This window comes from Festucalex cinctus, chromosome 15, assembly GCF_051991245.1.
Source record: "Festucalex cinctus isolate MCC-2025b chromosome 15, RoL_Fcin_1.0, whole genome shotgun sequence".
NCBI classification, from domain to species: Eukaryota; Metazoa; Chordata; class Actinopteri; order Syngnathiformes; family Syngnathidae; genus Festucalex; species Festucalex cinctus.
In genome coordinates, this window is record NC_135425.1 from 15,994,151 (window position 1) to 16,021,582 (window position 27,432).

The 27,432-nt window shown below is 37.1% G+C and overlaps 1 protein-coding gene across 1 annotated transcript; it reads right to left on the bottom strand.

Moving 5' to 3' along the window:
• Positions 1-45: 45 nt before the first annotated feature.
• On the bottom strand, positions 46-27,322 carry dusp4 (dual specificity phosphatase 4). Its single transcript, XM_077497683.1, has 5 exons — positions 27,209-27,322; positions 17,387-18,075; positions 16,084-16,211; positions 12,262-12,481; positions 46-3,056 (listed from the first exon to the last, which is right to left on the bottom strand). Exons 2-5 carry the CDS (start codon positions 17,754-17,756, stop codon positions 2,668-2,670), a joined length of 1,107 nt encoding a protein of 368 aa, XP_077353809.1. The 5' UTR covers positions 17,757-18,075; positions 27,209-27,322; the 3' UTR covers positions 46-2,667.
• Positions 27,323-27,432: the final 110 nt, after the last annotated feature.

Here is a 27,432-nt window from a genome sequence, read left to right on the forward strand (position 1 = left end):
TTTTTATCCATCATTGTGCTGAAGAAAAGACACGTTTTAATTAAGAACAAGTTTTATTCAACAGTGGTTCTTCCGTAATAAATAAATGCACAGTTCATTCATTCACACAATAAAATTGAAGGGAAGTTGTTTTTCTTTTAAATGGATTATATATACACATGTATATGTGAAGGTTTTCTATTGCCGTATAATGATTCAACTGCGTTGAGCAGACATGACGAGCGTAGAAAGATCAACTCACACAGACAAAAGTATTGCAGTTTTTCTCAACTGATTGGCTCTCGCTCTCCATTTGTCCGTTCACGTTACACACACACACACACACACACACAAAGTTTGTCTACCGTCACCGTGATGAGCAGATCAACCAGCAATTACAAATACAGTATTGCATCACTTCAAAGTGCTACAGAAATTGGTGTCGACAATCGTTGAAAAACAGGAAAATGTACTTTCAGAGTTTGAGAAGAGAGAGTGGTTCAGTGTAAAGACACCCATTTGTGACAGGAAGAATTGGAACGTCACGTCTACCTTCTTGAAAGGTTCAAAGTTCAGTATTGCAGGGCTTCGAGCGTTTTTCTCCTCATGAGGAGCAACAACAATTGAATAAATGAACAAAGTAACCTGAGTATATCTCCTCGTTAATTTACGGAAAAATCTGTCAAGGAAAAATTCAACATCTATTTTTCTGTGAGAAAACTGATAAATTCATCACATTATAGAATGCAGCAAAGCTCATTTACTTTTTTTTTCCCACCCTGCTCAAAATGACCTGACGAGTGTTTACGTCTTGTTTTCTTGATTTTGCTCACCGGGGAAAGAGATGAACGTCGGACAGGAGGAGGAGGAGGCGGCGAAGATGAGGAGGAGGAGATGAAGAGCAGCAACATGAAAGGGGATGAGAGGAAGGCCTGTTTGTGTGAGGAAGAGGATAGACAGGAAACTCCGGTCGGCCTGGCAGCAGAGCACCTGTCAGTGAGGAGGGCCTGCTTTCTATCGCCCCCCCCCCCCCAAACACACACGCACAAACGCATCCACGACTTTTGTGTGGCAGCAGGAGGGGTGCCAAAGGAGGAAGGAGCGGGTGCTTAAAATTCCTGCTTCCTTCCTGAATCCATCTCCTCAGCTTAAAGAGCTGCCGTCTCCATGGCAACTAGGGTTGCAAAATTCCGTGGATTTTTTTTTCAAGTTTGGAACTTTCCATGGGAGTTTACGACATTGAAATTAGATTAGAGCATAATCCTGATTAAAACAAGTAGATTAATCGAAGCACAAATTAAATGACGATCCATTTTGATTTGCACATTGTATTGGACTGTTTCCCAGGGAGGGCGGCCATTTTAGTCAGCATTTCAGAGGGACTTTTTTTTTTGTGTGCTATTTTTAGATCCAGGGTGCATTTTTGTAATTTTTTTTTAAATGGCTTCGGTCAGATGGTAGATGAAAATGTTTAACTCTACAATGATAGAATTGATTGTTCAATTGGTGAAGTTCTACTCACAAACTCGACTAAGTGCAATTTCTGGAGAAATTGTGTGGGAATGCGGAAAACTGAATGCGTGTGGAATGCTTGTGAAATCTTAGAAAGTAAATCAAAAGATAAATTACGTGAAAATGACTAATTATTAATTGGAGTTGTATGATAAATGCAGAAAAAAGAGAAGTTGAACTGTAACCAGTCTAAGGTGGGATTCGAACCCTCACCTCCTGTTTACTGGTCAAAGCTCCACTGAGCCACAGCAGACTTGCTGTTGTCATTGAAGTGTTTTGTGAATGCCAGCGTGAACGTGTCATTAAAAATGAGTGGAGATTTCACATCTGCAGACAGAGTACGGGAAATTCAAACCCGAATCCAGTCTGAAAACTATTGAAAGGCTTGCTGGAGTTTCCATTGTGAATAGCTAAGGTCTTTCTTTACTAATTAAAAAAATGTTTCAGTTATAAATGGCCAAATAAAAAGGGTATTGTAAAGATATATGGGGCAAAATGCTTCATAGGGCAGCTTTAAATAATTGAACAATGATTATTATCATGGATGGTATCAGACGACATATGTGAATTTTTGAAGCAAGTTGAAATTTGAACAGTGTCAATTGGAAGTATTATGTGGGAGTTATTGCGTGTCAAAATGGTGTGGAGAATAAAAAGTGCCTGAAATAATAAAAAAAAGGTTAGCAACAACATAAGTGGGAATGCTGGGAATGGGAATGTTAGACCTGTAAATCAGTTTCCATTATATGTGGTGTTCCTCAAGGCTCAATCTTAGAGCCCATCAATTTGCCCCAAGATAACCAAAACTTGTCTTTATATTTCATTTTAACATATTTAAACACCTATTTGTCAAGTTTTTTGTTTTGTTTTAAACTTTTTAACTATTTTAAATTACCCTCAATTCCCATAAACCATGAGAATGTTTTCATAACTCCCCATTTTAATTCATCTCCCATGGAAATGACCAGATGTAATCCACTCCTTTGCAACCCTAATCACAGTGAGCGTTCACTTCACCACGTTCACCTGTGAGTCATAAGTGTATTATTAAAGTGTGTGTCACCTCAAGTCCAGCACACAAACCTGGTTGAAAGTCAAGTTGTATTTTTTTTTGGTCACTTATTGGAAGAAGCTGGTTTGCGCGCCAGGAAGCGTTCGGAACGTCACGGCGGGCCATCAGCAGCCCGGCGACGTGGTGAGGGGGCTGTGATGCAGGTAGGCGGGGTTCACCACCGGCACGGGGAAGTTGAAGATGAAGGGCGAGGTGGGCGTGGCCGCCGCCGAGGCCACTCCCGACGACGTCTTGGGCGCCAGCAGCGGGCTGGCGGTGGCGGCGGCCTCGGCGGCGCACGAGGTGGCGAGCAGCTGGGACTCGAATTGCAGCAGCTGGCCCATGAAGCTGAAGTTGGGCGAGATGATGGAGCGGCGCCGTCGCACGAACTCGAAGGCCTCGTCCAGACGCACGCGCTTCCTCTTCATCAGGTAGGCCAGGCAGATGGTGGCCGAGCGGGAGATGCCCGCCTGGCAGTGGACCAGGACGCGACCGCTCGAGTCGCGGACGGAGTCTGAGCACACGAAAGAAAAATCAATATTTCATATTATTTACTTATTTATACTGTTGTATAAAAAAAATCAAATTTATTGTGCAGTTACAGCACCCTCTTGTGGTTAGTTCATTAGTGCAGTTTAATTTTAATTAGGAATGTTTTTGCCCAGCTATGTTTAAGACCCACACTAATGGCCAGAAGAAGCGTAAATAACACATTTATTCTCTTCTTTAGTAATCACCATTTGAAAAGAGGTCATTTGAGTGGCATTGAGTGAAAATTTAAAACAAGCTTTTTGTGAAAAAACTACATTTTCTCCACAACAGTGACTTTGACATGAATGTTTTTTTTTTGTTTATCGTTGCTCTGTGAATTAGGTATAATGTGACAAAGGCTTTGATGATTCACATCATCCTTGAAAACGTTCAATTTCATCAGATTCTGTCATGTTTCATTGTAATTACATACACCGGCAGCCCATTGAAAAGAGATACGATGCTGCCATCTGCTGGCCATAGTTAGTGGGTGTTTTTGATTCCACAACCCATTGACCAGGCAGTGCTGCACTTAGACGTTGAACTGCCCATTGATTAAAAAAAAAAAAAACATATTTGAAGTCATTTAACATTTATGGCATACATCGTGATTTTACTAATTGTTATTAAACATTTCTGGTGGTCAAAGTTAGAGTTAATTTCATATATCTAACGCATGAGATGTGACTGCAACATCAATTTTTAGAAATTTCTTTGTAGTGGATAGTTACATGCAATAACATCTAACACTTTTGGTTTCAAATACTAAAAAAATACTAATAATAATTAGAAAATGTCTTTATTTGAGGTTCTAATACTAAATTTGTACAAAAACAAGACAAAAATGTTTTGTTTGTATGGACATACGTTTATAAATAAAAGACAACGGTTTGCTTATATTTAGGTGCTGTGGTTATATTTGTGTGCTGTGGTTATATTTGTCTGTTTATTGGTCAAAGTCACACCAGAATCGACCATGTTGAGTGTTTCCCACTTCCTCCCTCATCTCGCTTCCTCTCTGTGCACATGCTCGCTCTTGCTCGGTTACCACCAATAACCCCATTTGGATAAATAGCCTGATTAAAGTATTTACAGAAAATTCAATTTCCCCTGGCAGCGTCACTGCTCAAGTAAATATCCTGCAGCACGTGAGGCCGCTTGCACGAAATTAAAAGACGCAAATTAAATAACGAGTTTTATTTCCCTGTGCTGATTAATTGTGCCCCAATTATTAGTAACATTCATACGGAGGAACATTGATGAGAATAAAACAAAACATGTATGCATTTTTTTGTTAATATTTATTATATGATTTTGCACATTCAGGCCTTTTCCATATTTATGTACTGTATTATTTTATTTTTTTTATATTACCGGTACTTGAGAATGAGAAGACACTTGATTGCGATTGTTCACTTTCGATTCTGGCACCGATGTCAGGTAACAGAGTGTCTGTTCACCCGGTAACAGCGCAGATGAGTCACGATCTGCTCCCACAACAGCTAACTATGACACATACCCGCACCTACACACACAGCGCAGCGCATCACACAAACCGGCATAGCGCCGCCGCGTACCAAGATGTATGCAAAGCTCACTCGGAGAAACCATTGCGAACATATTTTTGGTCAGGCTTTTTTGATTTTTATTTTGGTTTTTGGGCAGGGAGGAAGGAGGGTGCTGCTGAGGCGTGACTGACTGAGACACATTGCCACAAATCTGACATCATCTCGTACCACTACAAGCACATATCTAAAGATATACAAATATATATATATATACATATATATATATATATATATATATATATATATATATATATATATATATATATATATATATATATATATATATATATATATATATATATATATATATATATATATATTTATTTATTTATATAGATAGCAGCGTCTACGTCCAAATTTAGCAGTAATAAATGTAACTAGAGCTGCGAGCAGCTATAAAGGGCCCTCGCAACCCGGGCCACGTTGGGGTACTGGCACATTGGAAGCAGAATTTCTTTGAAAATGCCATGATAAACCTTCACAAGTGGATTATTTATTTTATTTTTTTTTTTTGCCAGGTGTGATGAGTGTGTCAAGCTCAATGGGTTTTGGTGATTGTTAAGATCTGCAAAAATCAGGAAAAAAACCCAAACGCCTTAGTATACATGGTCGTTTAAAAAAACAAACAAAAAAAAAACAACAACGCCTTACTATACATGGTCGTTTGAAAAAACAAAAAAACAAAAAAAAACGCCATACTATACATGGTCGTTTGGAAAAAAAAGCAAAAAAAGAAGCGCCATCATATACATGGTCGTTTTTTTTTTCTTTCTTTTCTTTCTCTTAATTTTTACTTTGTTTAAATGTTATGTTTACATGTTCAATAAACTTCAAACTTCAACTTCAACTTCAAAAAAAAATAAAGCCTTACTATACATGGTCGTTTAAAAAAAAAAAAAAAGACGCCTTAGTATACATGGTCGTTTAAAAACAAAACAAAAAAACCCCGCCATACTATACATGGTCATTTGAAAAAAACAAACAAACAAAAAAAAAAACGCCATACTATACATGGTCGTTTGAAAAAAAAAAAAACACCTTAGTATACATTGGCGTTTAAAAAAAACCCAAAAAAAAACGCCTTACTATACTTGGTCGTTTAAAAAAAACAAAAACAAAAACGCCTTACTATACATGGTCGTTTTTTTTTGTTTTTTGTTTTTTTTTAAAAACGCTATACTTTTACCATACTATACATGTTCGTTTGAAAAAAAAAAAAAAAAAAAAAAACCGCCTTAGTATACATGGTCGTTTAAAAACAAAACAAACAAAAAAGACGCCATACTATACGTGGTCATTTGAAAAAACAAAACAAAAAAAAACGCCATACTATACATGGCCGTTTGAGAAAAAAAAAAATGCCTGACTATACATGGTCGGTTTAAAAAAAACAAAAAAAACAAAAAAAAAACGCCTGAGTATACATGGTCGTTTTTTGTTTTGTTTTTTTAAATGCCATACTATACATTTTCGTTCGAAAAAAAAAAAAAAAACACCTTAGTATCCATGGAATTTTGAACTTAATATATCCATGGTCGTTTATTTTTGTAGCCTTTGGTGTGACCAGGCCAGGGGATTGAACCCACAACCTCCCAGTCTCAGGGTGGACACTCTACCACTTGACCACTGAGCTGGTCTTTGAAAAAACAAAAAAACAAAAACAAACGCCTGACTATATACATGGTCGGTTTAAAAAAAAAAAAAAAAAACGCCTTAGTATACATGGACGTTTGAAAAAAAAAAAATGCCATACTATACATGGTCGTTTTTTTTTTTTTTTTTTAAAACAGCTTACTATATGCATGGTTGTTTATTTTTGTAGTCTTTGGTGTGACCAGGCCAGGGGATTGAACCCACAACCTCCCAGTCTCAGGGTGGACACTCTACCACTTGACCACTGAGCTGGTCTTGGAAAAAACAAAAAAACAAAAAAAAAACGCCTGACTATACATGGTAGGTTTTAAAAAAAAAAAAAAAAAAAAAAACACACAAAAAAAACGCCTTACTATACATGGTCGTTTTTTTTTTTTTTTTTTTTTTTTTTTTTTTTTTTTTAAATGCCATACTATACATGGTCGATTGAATAAACAAAAAAAACAAAAAAAAACGCCTTAGTATAGATGGACGTTTGAAAAAAATAAAATAAATAAAAAAATGCCAGACTATACATGGTCATTTTTTTTGTGTTTTTTTTTTAAACAGCTTAATATATCCATGGTCGTTTTTCTAAAAAAAAACAGCTTACTATATCCATGGTCGTTTATTATTGTAGTCTTTGGTGTGACCATGCCAGGGGATTGAACCCACAACCTCCCAGTCTCAGGGTGGACACTCTACCTCTTGACCACTGAGCTGGTCGTTGAAAAAGACAAAAAAACAAAAAAAACGCCTGACTATATACATGGTTGGTTTTAAAAAAAAAAAAAAAAAACGCCTTACTATACATGGTCGTTTTTGTTTTTTTAAATGCCATACTATACATTTTCGTTTGAAAAAAAAACAAAACAAAAAACGCCTTACTATACATGGTCATTTGAAAAAAAAAAAAAAAAAAAAAACACGCCATACTATACATGGTCATTTTAAAAAAAACAAACAAAAAAAAACGCCTTACTATACATGGTCGTTTTTTTTTTTTTTTTGTTTGTTTTTTTTAAATGCCATACTATACATGGTCGATTGAAAATAAATAAATAAATCAAAACGCCTTAGTGTACATGGTCAGTTTTTTTTTTTGTTTTTTTTTAAATGCCATACTATACATGGTCGTTTGAAAAAAAAACCAAAAAAAAACGCCTTAGTATACATGGTGGTTTGAAAAAAAAAAAAAAAAAAAAAAAAAAAAAACGCCATACTATACATGGTCGTTGGAAAAAAAAAAAACGCCTTACTATTCATGGTCGTTTAAAAAAAAAAAAAAAAAAAAATGGCTAACTATACATGGTCGTTTGAAAAAAAACAAAAAAAACACGCCATACTACACATGGTCGTTTGAAAAAAAAACAAAAAACAAAAAAAACGCCATACTATACATGGTCGTTTGAAAAAAACAAAACAAACGCCTTAGTATACATGGTCGTTGGAAAAAAAAAAAAATGCCTTACTATACATGGTCGTTTGAAAAAACAAAACAAAACAAAAAACGCCATACTATACATGGTCGTTTGGAAAAAAAAAACAAAAAACAAAACAAAAAAACCCGCCATACTATACATGGTCGTTTGAAAAAAAACAAAAAAAACAAAAACGCCTTAGTATAGATTGGCGTTTAAAAAAAATTTTTTTTTAAAAATGCCATACTATACATGATCGTTTTTTTTTTGTTTGTTTGTTTTTTGTTTGTTTTTTTAAACAGCTTACTATATCCATGGTTGTTTATTTTTGTAGCCTTTGGTGTGACCAGGTCAGGGTATTGAACCCACAACCTCCCAGTCTCAGGGTGAACACTCTACCACTTGACCACTGAGCTGGTCTTTGAAAAAGCAAAAAAACAAAAAAAAGCCTGACTATACATGGTCGGTTTTTAAAAAAAAACAAAAAAAAAACGCCATACTATACATGGTCGTTTGAAAAAAAAAAAACGGAAAAAAAAAACACCATACTATACATGGTCGTTTGAAAAAAAAAAAAAACGCCTTAGTATACATTGGGGTTTAAAAAAAAACAAAAAAAAAACGCCTCACAATACATGGTCGTTTAAAAATAAAAAATAAAAAAAAACGCCTTACTATACACATGGTCGTTTGAAAAAAAAACAAAAAAAAAAACGCCTTAGTATACATGGTCGTTTAAAAACAAAACAAAAAAAAACGCCATACTATACATGGTCATTTGAAAAAAAAAACAACAACAAAAAAAAACGCCATACTATACATGGTCGTTTGAAAAAAAAAAAACGCCTTAGTATACATGGTCATTTGAAAACAAAGCAAAAAAAAAAACGCCTTACTATTCATGGTCGTTTTTTTTTTTTTTTTTTTTAAACGCTATACTTTTACCATACTATACATGGTTGTTTGAAAAAAAAAAAAACACAAAAAAAAAAACGCCTTAGTATACATGGTCATTTGAAAACAAAGCAAAAAAAAAAACGCCTTACTATTCATGGTCGTTTTTTTTTTGTTTTTTGTTTTTTTTAACGCTATACTTTTACCATACTATACATGGTCGTTTGAAAAAAAAAAAAACGCCTTAGTATACATTGGCGTTTAAAAAAAAAAAAAAAAAAAGCCTTACTATACATGGTCGTTTAAAAAAAAAACAAAAAAAAAAACGCCTTAGTATACATGGAGGTTTGAAAAAAAAAATGCCATACTATACATGGTGTTTTTTTTCTTTTTTCTTTGGTGTGACCCAGCCGGGGGATTGAACCCACAACCTCCCAGTCTCAGGGTGGACACTCTACCACTTGACCACTGAGATGGTCTTTGAAAAAACAAAAAAACAAAAAAAAACGCCTGACTATACATGATCGGTTTGAAAAAAAAAAAAAAAAAAAAAAAAACGCCTTAGTATACATGGTCGTTTAAAAAAAACAAAAAAAACAAAAAAAACCTTAGTATACATGGTCGTTTAAAAAAACAAGAAACAAAAAAAAACGCCTTACTATACTTGGTCGTTTTTTTTTGTTTTTTTTAAATGCCATACTATGCATGGTCGATTGAAAAAAACAAAAACAAAACAAAACAAAACGCCTTAGTATACATAGACGTTTGGAAAAAAAAAAAAATGCCATACTATACATTTTCATTTGAAAAAAAAAAAAAAAAAAAACGCCTTAGTATACATGGACGTTTTTAAAAAAAAAAAGCCATACTATACATGGTGTTTTTTTTCTTTTTTTTTTGGTGTGACCCAGCCGGGGGATTGAACCCACAACCTCCCAGTCTCAGAGTGGACACTCTACCACTTGACCACTGAGCTGGTCTTTGAAAAAACAAAAAAACAAAAAAAAACGCCTGACTATACATGGTCGGTTTTAAAAAAAAAAAAAAAAAAAAAAAACTCCTTACTATACATGGTCGTTTGAAAAAAAATAAAAAGTGACATACTATACATGGTCGATTTTTTTTTGTTTTTTGTTTTTTTTACTATATTATATATTTTTTTATATATTATATTTTTACAGCTTACTATATCCATGGTCGGTTTTCTAAAAAAAACAGCTTACTATATCCATGGTCTTTTATTATTGTAGTCTTTGGTGTGACCAGGTCAGGGGATTGAACCCACAACCTCCCAGTCTCAGGGTGGACACTCTACCTCTTGACCACTGAGCTGATCGTTGAAAAGACAAAAAAACAAACATGGTCGGTTTAAAAAAACCCCAAAAAAAACGCCTTGCTATACATGGTCGTTTTTTGTTTTTTTTTAAATGCCATACTATACATTTTCATTTGAAAAAAAAACAAAAAAAAACGCCTTAGTATACATGGACGTTTGAAAAAAAAAATGCCATACTATACATGGTCGTTTTTTTGTTTTTGTTTTTGTTTTTTTTAAAAAAAACAGCTTACTATATCCATGGTCTTTTATTATTGTAGTCTTTGGTGTGACCAGGTCAGGGGATTGAACCCACAACCTCCCAGTCTCAGGGTGGACACTCTACCTCTTGACCACTGAGCTGGTCATTGAAAAAGACAAAAAAACAAACATGGTCGGTTTAAAAAAAAAAAAAAAAAAAAAAAAGCCTTGCTATACATGGTCGTTTTTTGTTTTGTTTTTTTAAACGCCTTACTTTTTTTTTTTTTTTTTTTTAAACGCCTTACTATACATGGTCGTGTTTTTTTTTTTTTTTTTTTAAATGCCATACTATGCATGGTCGATTGAAAAAAACAAAAACAAAACAAAACAAAAAAACGCCTTAGTATACATAGACGTTTGAAAAAAAAAAAAGAATGCCATACTATACATGGTCATTTGAAAAAAAAAAAAAAAAAAAGCCATATATACCTCTTGACCACTAAGCTGGTCTTTGAAAAAACAAAAAAAACAAAAAAAAACGCCTGACTATACATGGTTGTTTTTTAAAAAAACAAACAAACCAACAAAAAAAAAACGCCTTAGTATACATGGTCGTTTTAAAAAAAAAAAAACGCCTTAGTATACATGGACATTTGGAAGAAAAAAAAAATGCCATACTATACATGGTCGTTTTGTTTTTGTTTTTTAAAAACAGCTTACTATATCCATGGTTGTTTATTTTGTAGTCTTTGGTGTGACCAGGACAGGGGATTGAACCGACATCCTCCCAGTCTCAGGGTGGACACTCTACCTCTTGACCACTGAGCTGGTCATTGAAAGAACAAAAAAAACAAAAAACGCCTTACTTTACATGGTCGTTTTAAAAAAAAAAAACGTCTTACTATACATGGCCGTTAAAAAAAAAAACCAAAAAACGCCTTACTATACATGATCGTTTGGAAAAAAACCCGCAATACTATACATGGTCGTTTGAAAAAAACAAACAAAAAACAAAACAACAACAACAAAAAACGGCTAACTATACATGGTCGTTTTTTTTGTTTTTTTTAAAATGCCATACTATACACGGTTGATTGAAAAAAAAATCCAAAAAAAGAAACGCCTTAGTATACATGGTCGTTTGGGAAAAAAAAAATAAAAAAATAAAATAAAATAAAATAAAAAAAAAAAAACACGCCATACTATACATGGTCATTTGAAAAAACAACAACAACAAAAAAAAAACGCCATACTATACATGGTCGTTTGAAAAAAAAAACAAAAAAAAAACGCCTTACTATACATGGTCGTTTTTTTTTTTTTTTTTTTTTTTTTTTTAAATGCCAATGCATGAGAAGTTTGAGATTTTTTGGAGCTTGTACATGGGAGTTATTAAGCATTTTGTTTATTAAGCGGTCGCTGCTCGGGCCCTAATAATTTTTACAAAAACAATAGGGACCTCGCAGCGGTCGCTGCTCGGGCCCTAATTATAATGCATATAGTTGTGGAGAATGGGGTCAATGTGTATTTTAGAATGTTAAAAATGTATGTAAAGAATTTCATTCGTTACTTCATGTTAAAGATTAGAATACCTCTTAATATGAAAAGAAAAATGCACTGAGCTGTCTTCAATGTCTTACAAATGCAATTATGCCATCTAGTGGCAGATAATTACCTTAAGACAAATCAATCACACTCTCACACTCACACACTTTTTTTTTGTTTTTTTTTACTGTGCAGTAAAATTTTTTTTAACTTTAACCATTTTATGAATTATTTATGAAATGACTGTATCAATGACTAAAAGATGCAACCATATTTCTATTAGTTTAACATTTTTTCCCACTCTTATATTAACAAGAGTATGAAAACGTAGAAAAAAAACATTTTTTTTGTACATTTAGGATATAAAATGTGTGATTAATCCTGAGTTTACTATTGAAGACATGCAATTAATTACGATTTTAAAAATTTAATCACCATATATATATATATATATATATATATATATATATATATATATATATATATATATATATATATATATATATATATATATATATATATATATATATATATATATATATATATATATATATATATATATATATATATATATATATGTGTATTCATATTCCCCATGTCATAACAACTCACCGATGAATTCGATGGCCTCGAGAAACCAGCAACTGATGTCTTCTTTGTGGTTGTCTTCGACAGGGATACACTTGTACTGGTACGCGCCCTCGAAGTGGTTGGGACAGTCGGACGACACGTTGAGCAGCGCCGAGATGCCGATGGCGTCGAGGACTTCCTTTTTGGAGGCGTGTAGAGCGCTGCCCAGGTAGAGAAACGGGAGGATCTCAACGGGTCCGCCCTGGAATAAATAAAATCCATACTTTCCATCATTTCACAGCGGCAATAAAAGATCATCTCGATACACGGGTATGATATGACACAAACTGACTGGCCCACAAATATTACACAGACACCATTCAATTACATGATCGCCATGGCAATGAGGACTACTATCATAACAAGTGAATTTAAAGCTGTTACTTCAAGGTTCAACTTGTACATAATGTAACTCTATCCACTTCTGTATTGGTAATCGCATTAGTTGAACAACTCATGTAAAGGCTGACTTGATGTGTGGGACTTATTACTGTGAGGGAAGATGGAGGAAATGTCAGTGGGATTATAAATGATGATTTGAGGAAAATGTGGAATTTGATGGCTGGAGCACGTGAAGTCAGTTCCGCTTATTATGGGTGTGTGTGCCACTGCAATGTACTGTTAATTGTTAAACTTAATTAGGATTAAAAAAAAAATAAAAAATGAAAAAAAAATAGGTCAATAATTGGATTAATGCTTATTTGGGGATTGATGGCTTTTTCGTTAAACTATTAAAGTTCCTCATGCTACACTACCTATAACACACTATAAGATTTATCTTAAAATATAAATGTTGAAGTACAGTACAGGTCATAGCGCTTTATAGGACGAGGAACCACATTTTGGTAACATCAGCATGAGTCAAAATGGACGCTACACACTCGTGATTTCTATCAGCATAATCAGCTAAGAAAGGTAATAATAGTAATTAAAAATGGAAATAAATTCAATTCTATTCATTTTTTTCTCATTCCATTAAAAAAGAGAAATAAAAAGGGACAGAAACAAGTAAAACTTGTGTTATCTGCCCATGATCAACAACAACAACAACAACAACAACAAATAATCAACACAAAATAAATGACAGCAAGTGGTCAAGACGCTTTCAATATAACAATCCTATGAAATAATAATTCAGCAGCATTCAGCATGTCCTTGTGCTATATGTATTTTTCCAGTAATTGCGCTTTTGTCAAGTTTTTAAAAACACAGATAGACTGACATGATTTTTTTTTTTACAATCCAGATTGTTTCATAAACTGAAACCGTGAGTTGAAATACATCCTTCATTTTGTTTTGTTCTATATTTTGTTTTGGAGAAAATATCTGTTCCTCTTAATTTATACTCACTTTCCCTTTTTGTTTTAAATTAATTTGTATATTAACTGGTAACATTTAATGATGGGCTTTAAACATCATTTTCAGACGGTTAAACTCCATCAATTCATTAAATGATATTAAAGTTTTTAGTTGACTAAATAATGGATTAGTGTGGTCTCTGTATCCGTAACCGCAAACAAAACGAATTGCACAAATAAATGAAAACAACATTACATTAGAATGCTGTCGTTAAAACTGTAATGGCAAGTGAAAAAAAGTGAAATATATCACAATTTAATTTGTATGCAGCTCCCAGCTAACCAAAACCTCAAATTTAACAATACATTTTAATATTACACAAGAAACCATCACAAATTCAAGTTGTTGTCATGTGTGAATTGCAGTGAATTAAATAAACTTTGTCACGCACCTGTATTTAAATGAGTGTTATACTTGGGAAAAAAGTAATGATGATCTCATCTCAATTTACTCACCAATTGACTTCCTGGTGTCTACTGCGTATAGATATCAATACTAGTTACAGCTCTAAAACCACAATGTGAGAGCGGAAGACTTTATCATTGGATCAGTGGTTCCTATTGACGAGGCTTGTGTTGGTTTATGTCACCGCTGTCAGAGTCAGGAAGCGATCAATACTGTTAAGAGATGTAATGCGAGGAGGAGGCGGAGGGAGCGGGACGCCAAACTCGCTCATCCTGTCGGCGGTTTGCGCTCCGCCAACCGGAAGCGCGGCGACGCCCTCCGGTGTCCACCTGACATGGCGGCCATGACTATCTCTTTTCTTCAAAACGGCACAGAGGCCCGATTGTCTGCACACGATCCGCTTGCGTTCCAAGGAAATGAAGCCGGGGCCGCATGTGACTGCCGCAGTGGCATGAAATCAACACAGACAAACAAAACAAGGCCACCGGGGTCACAGGAAGTGACGGCGGAGAGGAGGAATAAGTGGTGGACTGTGGCCGGGCCCGTGCTGTCATAAGACAAAATACCTCAGCGCCACGAAAACAAGACGCCGAGGCGCTTTCTGTAGCCGCATACAAATTTGCTCGGAATGGATGTGAGAAGGCAAACAGCGGTTGAGATGCCCTTGAGCAAGGCAAACAGACGACAGCTGATGCTGTGTTTGAATTCAACTGTCACTTCAATAGAGTGTTTGTCAAAGTACTGGTCGGTGCGATTAATGTTGTTGGCACAGAGTATTTTTGAATGTCACGCAAGCAGCGGAGAAATTCATTATTTGGGGAGAGCTTTTTCTTTTTGTTATTGCGCCAAATGATAGAAGCTGCAAAATGTGGAATGTCACAGGACGAAACGCACAGAACCGGTTAAAAGACTTCCTGTTGATGCATTAGAGCTGCAAAGGGATGATATGGCCCAAAAAAAAAAAAAAAAAACTTCTTTTTTTTCAGACAATTACAATTTTAAGCGATTTTAATATATTTGAATCTAATAAACCCAACAAACATTTATTTAAAGATTTCATTTATTTAAAAATATTTCCTGCGCAAAATGTTCAGACAACAATAATGTATTTTGATTTTAAATTACTTTTAACATAAACTTAACATTCATAGTTGGCACCCAGCCAGCATTCTGCCACTTGTGCAAAATTACAACTCACAAAAACTTTTGGATGTAACAGAACAACAGCTTTTAATAATCCAGAAGACAAAACTCGATTACACAATATAGCAAATTTTCAACAATTCAATTTTCTAAAATGACAACATATCAAATTAATTTGACTCATTGCCCAGTCCGAGCTGCAAGTTGCAACTAATGATTATTTTGTCAATTTATCAAGGAATTAGATAAAAAAAAAAAATGCTTCTTGACCGGGTAGAAAATACACAAACATAAATTATGATTCATTTCCTGGTTTAGTTTATAACATGATAAAAAATAAGCAAAACTGTTCATCGTTTTCCAAAATAAAAGCAGATGTTTGAAAAGGTCTTATTTAGATTCAACAATCGTCCAATATTTACTGTTGGGAGGCTGAAATTCTGATGATTTGGGCAACTTGACAAAAGCGGTCTCGAAATGATGAAAAACTAATCAATAAATTTCATAATCAATTACTTTTGTGTACTTGGTTAATCATTGCAACTGTAGTACACTGCGATAAATATCATAACAGGTTGATGACATGATGGTTTGAAGCTTTGAAGTTGTTTTATTTTTTTATTTATGTGATTGACTGATTGTACAATTCAATAAATGTTTGGAATCTCATCAGTAACTGTGGCTGTTTCTGAAACTCCCATTTTGGCACACAAAATTTCCACCAAGCGACTGTGAAAGGACTGGAGTGGAAAATGAACCCCTAGCGTGTCTTCATTCTCATCCAGACATGTTTAAGGCCATTTGGCCTTGGCGGAGGTCTGCGCTCATGACTACCTACATTATGAATACTGAGACTCAAGTTTTCATAAATACTGGTATCATCTTTTGGGCTCTTACCTGGTCGTGGTGTGGCGTCCCGCAGGACGAGCAGGATGAGTCGACGCTTGATTGGCTTGTGAGCGGGGGCAAGGATTTTGTCTTTAAACAAAACTCGGGGTACTCGGAGAAGAACCTGTCGTAGCCACCTGGGAAAAAAATAAATACATGAATGATAACATTGACTCTTATAGGACGAAGCGTGGCTGCTTCACTGGCAAAAACACGACTACTACCTCTCAATCACAAACATGATCTATTCTAAAAATAGCTCACCCAGGTTGAAAATGTGAACTTTTGGATGGTTATCTGTTTTCTACCTTGTTAAAGCATCGTTGATCATTATTGAGAATTCATTAACATGATCAGTGTCACCACCTATGAATATCACAGGTATAATTTGATCTGATTTATTTTAGAAGTGCGTATGAAAATGATTTCAAAAAGGTTGGTGATACCTACTCAAAATGATCCTAACTATATATATCTATATGTATATTTGTAATTAATTTTTAGAGAGTGACGACCTACCAAACTGTGCAACTGTCACGGACACGCACACATCTACAAACAATGCATCACAGTCTAAACATAACAACGTAGTTGGGAAGGTTTCGTTAAAACCAAATGTTGATTTTGTCAGTTAGTGCTTCCCTCCTGTCATTTCGCCGAAGCATCCCGTCTCGGAAATGATCATGCGAGTATGCTGGAAGTCCCTCTGGCTTTGTGTAAGCATCAACGCAAGAGCATTACCTCATGCATTCAGCGAGCACCAATGAGGTGTGTGTGTGTTTAAAAAATACTCAAACCACAAGCAGATGCGCAACTGCTTTCATATAATTGAGCTACACACACAATAATAATAATAATAATAATAACATATCTTCAATAAAGTGGACTAGCAATTGAAAGCAAAACTAATAAGGAACATGCTTTTTTTTTTTATCTGTTCAGGTGTGTGTATTTTTTTTTTTTTAATTAGAATTCATTTATTTTTAGAATTTACAATATAAACACAAAAAAAACAGAGGGTTCTGTTTTGAAAGTCAGTATCTAAAATGAGCAGCAATAATAAAGTAAGATCAAATATTGTGTTTGGAGTCAAACTGCTACCATTTAATTATGGCAGAAGTGAATTGTGTTACGCCACCGAGACTCTCAAACAAAATGCTTCTATGCAAGTGTTAATATTTCTGTTGGTCGTTGTTGATCCCGAATGCATCAATTATTGCCCTTTACACACGAGCAGAAAATTCAAGTGGACGTCCTTTTGTTGACACACATTGGAGAGGCACGAAAGGGAGCCGCCAGCCTTCGTTCTCACCTTTGAGCAAGTAGATGTGCGTGGCCGTGGAGTCCCCGCACAGCGCGTGGAGCACCAGGCTGGCGGTGCTGTCCTCCTTCACCGCGTCCGCCTCGGGCGTCCTCTCGTCGTACAGCACGACGGCCGAGTACATCCCGGAGCGCAGGCGAGCCCGGACCTCGTCGTCCCCGGCTAGAACCTGGTCCAGGCTCAGCACGGAGCCCTTGGCCCTGCGGCGCACGATGGTGTTGCAGCGGGCGTTGACGGCCCCGCGGATGTGGCCCGCGCTGTAGGCGAGGAAGGAGCGGCAGTCGAGCAGCAGGCACCGGGCGCCGTCCTCCTTCAGGAGCCGCTTGAGCACCGGGCAGTCCATCTCGCACAGATCCTCCATTGCGGCTCGCTCGTGCTGCTGGTCTGCGGACTTGGCTGTGGCTCGCCTCTGGATCGGGATCCCGCGTGGATTGCCGCCCACCTCACCCCAGCACCGCAGCGCCGCTCTTCTAAACGAGCATCTCGCCTCCCGCGGAGCTCATTGTTACCGCGACCTCCTCTTTCTGTCACTCGGGCTTTCTCTTCACGATTGTTTCGACTCTTTTCCTTTTTTTTTCTCTCTTTTTTTTTCCATGAATGAGGAGTATGGCGTCACGGCGGAGGTGACGTCATCGCATCGGCCAATCACAGGCCAGGCAGTCTCGCGTCCCCTTCCTCCCCTGCCGTCCATTCACAAAAAAAAAAAAAAAACAACAACAACATCAATGGAAGCGTACTCGATGAGGAAAATTGGACTTCGACGCCTGTCATGTCGACAACATAGTAGGAAAGGAAAAGCCTTACTTTTAAAAAACATAATGCTTACTTTGACGCCTTTTTCTAACCCGAATATTTCGTTATATTAACGCGATCTTTGTACGTCATTTGAGCGTACGTTGGTTGGTGTTCTGCGCATGCTCTATTCGCAAGAAATCTTATATTTGTTGAGTACAGGAACGACTTGTATGCGCGGCGGCCATCTTATGTTGCCACTCACCAAGTGAACCTACAAACATGCGAGACATGGCAGCGTAGCATAGAACCACGGGTTATCCCGACTGTTTCAGAAACCGGAATTTTGACATCAAACCGAATATTGATTGCATGTATATGAAGTCAGTGGCTCTATTTGTGGTTTGTAGTAGCGTAGAATTTCATTCCATCTTGACGGGTGCATCTAATATTTTAGCTCTTTCATTTGGTGATGCTACACAACGTATTCCAAACATAAAAATTAACACATTGTTAAATATATACCTCTGATCGTGTCAATCTAAAGTATGCATTTCTATTTTTGTAAAGGCAGATTTTCATTTCGGCTCTCATTGGGTCATGTAGGTGTACATAATAGTAGGTGTTCATGACTGTACAATAACATCTAGGCCATAAACATCAAAATGTCCTGCATTAGGCTACTGCTTATTAGTCTGTTTTTTTCTGCCACATCTGTTGAAAAAAAAAAACATCTACACAATTGTTCTCACAAGACCTTGACAAAAAAAATATTCCAGCGTTACAACTGCGAGTTCATTGCAGAGCGGTTGTGTGCAGTATCGAAAACGGAAGTGTTTTTGCATGAAACTCACACGCACACACATCCCCGTTTGTGTGTGTGTGTGTGTGTGTGTGTGTGTGTTTGTGTGTGTTTTCACAAGCAGGAAGGCAATTTGCATCTTCTATCACGCAGCCTGAGTTGAGTGTGCTCAGGTATTTGCATGTTGATCTCATTTCCATGGTGACAAGACCAAATAGTGCAGCAGATGAGAGGCGAAAGGCAGACTTGGACTGTTTGTTTTTGTTTCGAATAGTATAGGCTTAAACCAAATATAATGACAGTGTGGGAATTTGCCTAATTGAGCAAAATCATTAAAGTGTGCAAAAATAGTTTTTTAGATGTGAAAAGAATCTAAGACATCCTTGGTGGAACCGTTCTTGTTGGTTCATGCATCATCATTTTGATGATGCTTTTGGAGGCCACTGTTTAATCCCACCACCAATACTCTGCGGCCGACTTGTGGTGCTTTCAAATCGACTCCGGCATTGACCCTGGAGATGATGCGAGATGCTTACGTCAGGCAACATAAGTCATTTTTAAAGCACTGAGAAACTGCAAGGCTGTGTCACTGTGATTGCCCATAAACTCTCCCTGAAATCCTGTTTATGCAGCCCAATTGGATTTTGATTGACCTTGTATAGTAGCGCATTAACTGGATACGGTTTACGGTTATGGGAAAGACTGGGCGAGGGAGAGGGATGACGGATGATGAAGAGCGGGGAGGGGAGGCGGACAGCATAGTAAGTAGCGATCACATGTGCTGGATTGTAGCTTCCATTAACACACGAACGCACCACGCCGCATTACTACGGAGCCCAACCGGGCGGGATGGTGCAGCTACCGTAGCAACAAGGGAGAGGTGAGGAGGGGCGGGGACAGCGGGGAGCCAGATTAGAGCTGATTGGTCCGGGGGAGACTCTGCGATGATGTCATCCCTCCCTCTGCCCTCCCCTGTCCATCCATTCATCCCCTCACGTCCGTAGCCTGCATCCGTCAAGACAGCCGCTAACGGGGGAGGGGGTTCTTTCGTATAGGCACACGTCACTGCTAGTAAATATCTCTTTCACTCCCTCACTGTTCTGTGCACTACAACAGCATGTTGTATTTGTTACAAGGGAGCACATTGATGGAACACTCCAGTCGAATGTGTTATTGTACGTTTCTAGCTTTGCCAGGCTTTTCCACTTGTAGTAGCTTGCTAAGTTGCACTTAGCATAAATAGCACGGAAACAACTGCCTGATGTTTTTGTTGGATTGTATTGATATATAATACCACATTCAAGTGATGAGATTATGCACCCTAACTTTGGTTGCCATTTGCTTTTGTCAGATAATGCAAAACCACAAAATAATTTATATGAAAACTTTGCGGTCAGCTGGCACATACGCTGCCATTTGAGTTACTTGGGACTTGGAGTTGTGTTGATTAGTTAACGAGTTGACTTTAATAGTCTGCATTACCGTTTAGAAGATTAAAGTTATTAATTATGTGTCTCATATTCCAAATCGGTCAATTTACAAAGGATTTACAGCACAACTTGCCCAATTGCTGTCATCTCCAGACCATAATGCTCTGTCGAGTAACAAAAATATCTGGCTAACATGGCGATACAGTTTCATATTGAATAATGTGCTGACGACATCTGTATGAATGTGTATGCGCTAGCATAAAAAAAAACAACAAAAAAAAAAAAAACATAAAAACGTACAAATACGTCTTTGGGACACTTAATAAATTTAAAATAGAACGTATTTATATGGTTTTGGGAGCAAATGAGTTAATAATCAAGTAATTGTCTGGAGCCAATTTTTTAATTAAAATTGTCCAAATCCTCTGATTTCAGCATGTCAACAGTAATTGTCCACTTATTTCGGTAGTTCTTCATGAACTACCGAAAACTGAGACCAATGGCATGATCCCTAGCTAAATATACCCGTGAAATAGACCCAGTGAAACTGAGAAATGCTTACTGGTAATATTTTTTTCACGTTGTGGAATGTAAGATGAGACCGGCCGACTTGTTGAAGGGAGCAACATGCGAAGCACTCCGACTATAAATTAGAATTGGAAATTAGAACTACATTCAGTGCAATAGTGAGTTGCATTTTTAATAATTTTAACAGTTCAACTTTGACGAGGTCTGTGCGCTACTCAGTGCTGTTGTAATTGGTTAGGTTTTTTGTACAGTATTTATAAGTCATTATTGCAATCACAGTCTAAGATATTTAACTTACGCATTAAACATTTTTAATGCGTGAAAAGTGCAAGCCCTCATAAATGCAGCACTCGAGGAGTCAGCATTTCTTCACCAAACGCTGTAATTACACTTTTAATTTGGATCTGTTTATGTAAACATCCCCACTCTTCCACCCAAGTAGTCGGCCTCCTCAGCGATGATAATTCTCAGATTTAATGTCACTGTCGGTAAAGTGAAACTGTAATGCATAATGTACTAAGAGTTGCTTCAAATACTTTAATTACCTATAAGAGAGTGAGTGACAAAATAACATCTTAAGCGCACATTCATGTTCCAAGTCCTTTGATTAAACTCCAGCTGTCTCTGGGCTTCAGCTTCTTTCACAAAGAAATGTGAATGCAGCCAACTTTTGTTATATAATTGTTACATAATCCTCCATATTGTTAGACAGGCAACAGCCCACATTTTACAAGTGAGTCGCTTGTTGGTGGTTCGCCGTGAAAACATGATAATGGACCTCATCCTGTGTTGCTCTAACAATAGACACCATCGAGGTCGTGACATCATATATGGTACTGTTTTGTACCCTGGTTTACCATCAACTTTAAGTAATGACTTGTAAGTGTACATGAAACCTGCAATTTAACTGAAATACTACATAATGTGAAACCACTATTGCCATTCCTTTATCCTTTGATCCTTCAGTACACACTGCAGTATTGCAGTCTAATCATTCAATGCCATTAAAATTGATCAAATTCACTGTGTTTATGATATGCCTCTATGGTCCCATAAAATTCTATGCATTGGATGATATAAAGTATAATAAACAAATTTTGCGACCGATGCCTCCATAGAAGGGTGCCAGTAATGGCAATGAGAGAAAAAAAATGTGATCATAATCATTTACTACATTTGGAATGTATGAAAATGATACATGTGTCTCTATCCTGGGTGCTCAGTGCGTTATGACTAAGTCGACAATTTTAATAGAACAGAATGAACACTGAAAAGTGAACGATGTTTAGTCATTATGGGATGTGAGTCACCTTCCAAGTACAAACAGTAATTTTCCTCCTCTGCATATCCGCCACCTCGACTGTCAACGAAATCAAAGTTAATCGTGAATACACAATTTATAGTTAATTGTTACGTTTTCATTTACAGAGGCTTTTTACACTTGCATGAATGTAAAAACACTAAATAAAAAATTAATTACAATGGTACAATTAATACATATTTTTTCAGTCACTCAGTTAAGGGATTATGGTTAACATTTTCAAGTTTCCATATGTTACTAAACAGTAAGATTAAATACAATGTATGTGTCAACACTATGGGCCCTATTTTAAAAGGGGTGGCAGGGCAAATCTAGTTGACCGTGTTTAGGACCACGTTGTGTCCTCGCTGGCCGTTCCGCCGCGCCCCTGGCAACCCTGACATTTTGGTGACAAATATGGCACTCTGCCATATTGTATTGCAAGCCCCTGGCACATATGGCAATTTGCAATTTAGTGACCAAAAAAAATAACTAGATTTTAGACCTGCTAAAACCAGGTCTAAGTGGTGTTGCAGGTGGTCACATGTGCGGCTAAATATATCTCCGTGTTTCTTTATCTGTAAATGCACTTTGCGCGCAACAATCTCTTGCACGGACAGAAGTCAAAAGATTGGAGGTGAAGAGTTTCCGTTCATGTCCTGTACAACACATACAACCATTAAAAATAACAGATTGGTATGATGTCGCATGCATGTATATATACACTAAATCTGTGCTACTAGCTAGTCCCTTAATCCAATGATTAAACCCTGAGTACTGGTGTACTTCTGTTATCGCATCAACTTGTAATAGCACGCTGTATATGCATGATATTGAATATAAGAGGAAGAGATACAGTGAGAGCAAAGAGTAGAGTGTTGCAAAAGAGTAATCGAGAGGGCAAGTGGGGGTGAGAGGGCAAATTGAGTAGCGGAAATGAAAAAGAGCCATCGTGAGGACAGATCCATATTCTGTCTGTACCATGGCCAATGACATGTCAAATGTGCTTTATGATGGTATAAGAGGTGCCATAAAGCACATTAGTAACACTCTCTCGGTCTGATGATCAAAGAGACAAAAAGCAGCCAATATTTCCAAGCTTGATCATCAGAATGGAAACATACGAAGATGCTGGTGACTTCATAATAATGACTCAAGCGTGGGTGAGCTGGTTTTTTAAGGTCCATATTGTGTTTGTCTTTGCGGTGTCGGTTAATAAGTAATAGACACCAACAACAGGTAAGCCATGGAGCCACACAACAAACACACATTCAAGGTCATTGCACTGATAACCTTCTTGTCTGGGATAAGGTGACCACACACAAGCATACACACACAATTAATGTGTTTACTCTCTCACACTGAACTGCCACCTACTTACCCTCATGCGGAATTCTAAAATGTCATCAAACAAAATACATGTTTACTATAACAGCACGTCTATAAATGGAAACTAGTTGGACTTGGAAATGCGCGAGAAGAAAAAGAAAAATGAGAACGTATCACATTATGTAAGGAGGAATGTGATTGTGGTTTCTTTCATATTTGTACTCTAAGAACCATCATGATGTAAATAGCTTTTTTCAAAATATATTGAACATTGCATAATTGATGAATTGGGATTGTATCCGTATTGTTAGCAACATATAGGAGATCTCAACAAAGAAATACAAATAGAAGTGTGCCAACATTAGGTGGCATTTGGTGTGAAATGGTATGAATTGATGTCAAAGAGCAATGTACCGTAAGATAGGGGGTTATTGCTTTGTTTGGCAATCTACAGTACGATGGAAAAAATGGACAAAGCAAGGCCTATCGCTGATTATCTTTTACCTTTAACCATTAAAACCAATGTTTAATGCATGACTCTTGAGTTTTCTAAGTAGCTCAATCCACAGAAAAAAGGCAAATTAAATGCTTCAAATGAAAATAACTGATGTGAGTCTAAAACAAACTTTTTTTTTTTTTTTTTTAATCGATATATGGGGTCATTTTAGGACCACGGCCTCTTTGATCGAGTGCAATTCCAAGAATAGTTAGTCCAGGAATTTTCCCTCTGTTTTTCTTTTGGTGCATGCTTGTCTGATGTATCAGTGACGATTTTTAGGGATTGAGAGAGCAAGACTTGGTGTAGCAGCCTAATTAGCCAATCACACGTCAACAAACTACTGTGCAGCCATAACTACCGTCTCCCATGTGAGGTTTTCCACACTGTCTGAGCGAAAGGTGAACAAACAGGTGGTTTGTATTTGGAGGCTACCCAGCATCAACTTAATGTTTTATTGATTGTATTTTTTGAGCAGGCTGGCCACATGCGTCCTTTCTAAAAATAAGTGGGAGCAAATAGATTCAGTTTTAGAGTAATATTTATACTTGCAAGAGGGTAAAATAAAGAATTGGAAAAAACAAAAGTGACTCAAGGGTGGAGGAACGAACTCACAACCTTCAGCTTGGGAGCCAGCCGATCTACTACCGCGCAGCTCCTGCTTTCTGTTAGGAAATATATCACTCGTGTCAGCTGCAGCTGATTTCATGGAATCTTCCTCTCCAAGAGACCAAAGACAAATACAGTAGGAGGCGCATAGCTCAGGTGATAGTGTGAGAATTTCTCATGCTGAAGGTCTGGAGTTTGTTCCTCAACCCTTGAGTGACTTTTTTTTTTTTTTATTACTCTTCCTAGTGTAAAGCTTAGCCTACTCTAAAACTAAGTCCATTTGGTCCTTCTCTAAATAGAGTAAAATTTACTCTAAATAGTCAAGTCAAAAGCCAAATTTACACTACAGAATTTCCTCTGCAGGATCTGTTCTTGACAGACCACACAGCACAATGGCTGCTACTAAAACCCGTGACGAAAACACTGAACCCCTCAAGCAGGCGTTCACGCAAAACCAGGGAAAGTCTATTCGGAGGGTTACATTGGATTTTCGCATCAACAAAGGTTCCATTCAGTGGATACTTGCGTACGGGTAAATTTGATCACCATCATCTTCTCAGTCAAGGACAGATACACAAAACAATAAACAGGTTTGAACTCAAGCTGACCTTTCTTCTCTTTTCTGTTCTTACGCCTCGGAAAGAAACACACAGTGATTCAACAGCCACTGATGAAGTGTGTGAGGAGGGGTAGCGCGCACGGGTGGGGTGGGGGCTGGAGAGGAACAAGAGGAAGTGGAGTGTCCTTGTTAATGAGACACGGTCACATTTAAGTGATTGGATTTCCTCTGTGTAGTGTGTCAATTGCCCAGTAGCCTGACAAGCAACCAGAACTTACACAAAGTGAAAAATTTGCTTGCTTCCTCGCACCCGCAACACCCCCCACTCAAACCTCCTGTTTGCTTAAAGGCGCACGACACCACACAAACCTCCAAGCATTATCACAATCTGCCGCATGCTCAACACTTCTCAAGGATAGAATAAAATGTGCTGGGATGTCCATCTTCCTCACACACTTCCTGCTTACATGTCACGCTGCATTATAAAAGTGAGGGAAAAAACGCAAGTTTTCTTTCATCCATCCATCCATTTTCTTAACCACTTGCTCCTCATAAGAGTCGCGGGAGGTGCTGGAGCCTATCCCAGCTGGCTTTGGGCAATAGGCAGGGTACACCCTGAACTGGTTGCCAGCCAATCGCAGGGGCCAAAACATGCCTTGTGAAAATTAAACTGCACTAAATAACTAGCCACCAGAGGGTGCTAGAACTGCACTAATGGAAATCAACTTGACTTTTTTACAGATGTGCCGCTTTTAATATTGTGACATGACGACGATATTGTAGCAGTTTTAAAATCGCAATGTCACGTTATTGCTGTTATCGTTACAACCCTACTCTTGAGTAGTCACTTATACCACTAGTATTTTTTTTTTTAAACTCCCCCCAACCCCCACCTCCCCAAAACACAATGACAGATAATTTTCAAGAAAGACCTATATATCAAAATATAGCATTTTCTCTTAAATGCTCTCTATATTTCTATGACAGTTAAATAAGAATGTTGCAACGCTAGCGTTGACTGTTATGGTAACATGTTTTTATATACAAACATTTTTAGATATTCTTAGTATTGTGTTTATGTGACAAAAATTAATAGTGGCTAATTACAACATTGCACAACATTGTTACAGTTGCACCAGACTTTTGGTGTTGTAGCATTACTGTACTTTCTCAGAAGTTATGCCAAAAATTGTCCGATTGGAACAAATTATAGTGCTTAGCTTACTGTAAGATTTCACTACTTTAGCTCATTTGTACTCTTTTCTGAAGGAGTAGTACACAGACTGTTAAATGTCATCATTTCTCAAAAATAAGGGGTCAAGTTTGTGGACCTCCCATTGTATCATGGCTGATGTGGCATGATGTCTTGCTCTTTTAAAGCTTGCTGCTTTATCTAATATGACTTTGCCACGGATATTTATCATGTGTTTGTCCTGAAGCAACCCAGCATACGCTCTTTGCTTAAAAAAAACAAAAAAAACAAAAACGTAGTCTGCAGATAGTTGTATCTATCCATCCGTTTTCTGTAACCACTTATCCTCATTAGAAATGAGCAGGTGAGCTGGAGCTGGATAAAGATCCTTTTAATCCTATCCTTTATTAATAAACTGGGGTGTTGACAGATTAGCTCTTAAAGACAGTGATAGTGTGCAGTTTTAAGGTTGGATCCTAATTTATAGGACTGAAAGTCATTAAAAATACAAAAGCCCAAGTATCATCTATATTAGATGTGCCCCACTAACCAGAACTTGGTGTACAGTGGCTAGACTTCAGTATTCACATTAATTATTCCGAGAGCCTGTCACAAAATTGCACCAGTAAAACTTTCCAAAAATATACTAGAACAGAACCCAGAAGATTGCAGACCTTCAACGTTCAACTGTTAAAAAAGCTGGTTTGTGTCTATTGCTAGTTCGAGATAATGCTGGATACAGCTACTGAATATTTAAATTATATACTGAATGCTGAATATTTGCATTCTCAAGTTTGAGCCAATCAAATGTAATTTTGAGCCCATATCCCACTTACTCTGTTGTGGTTGTGTTGTGACAGTAGCTACTCCGTACAGACTTGAAGGGTTTTGGACCCTCGGGGTCACTCCAACTCCTCGTATCCCTCCTTCCTGGCATGCATCTCTGCAAGTGTGTGGTGATGAATGCTACAAAAATACAAATAACAGCGTAACTGAATTACCCTTCACCAATTCTAATTAATATATATATATATATATATATATATATATATTCCTGGGT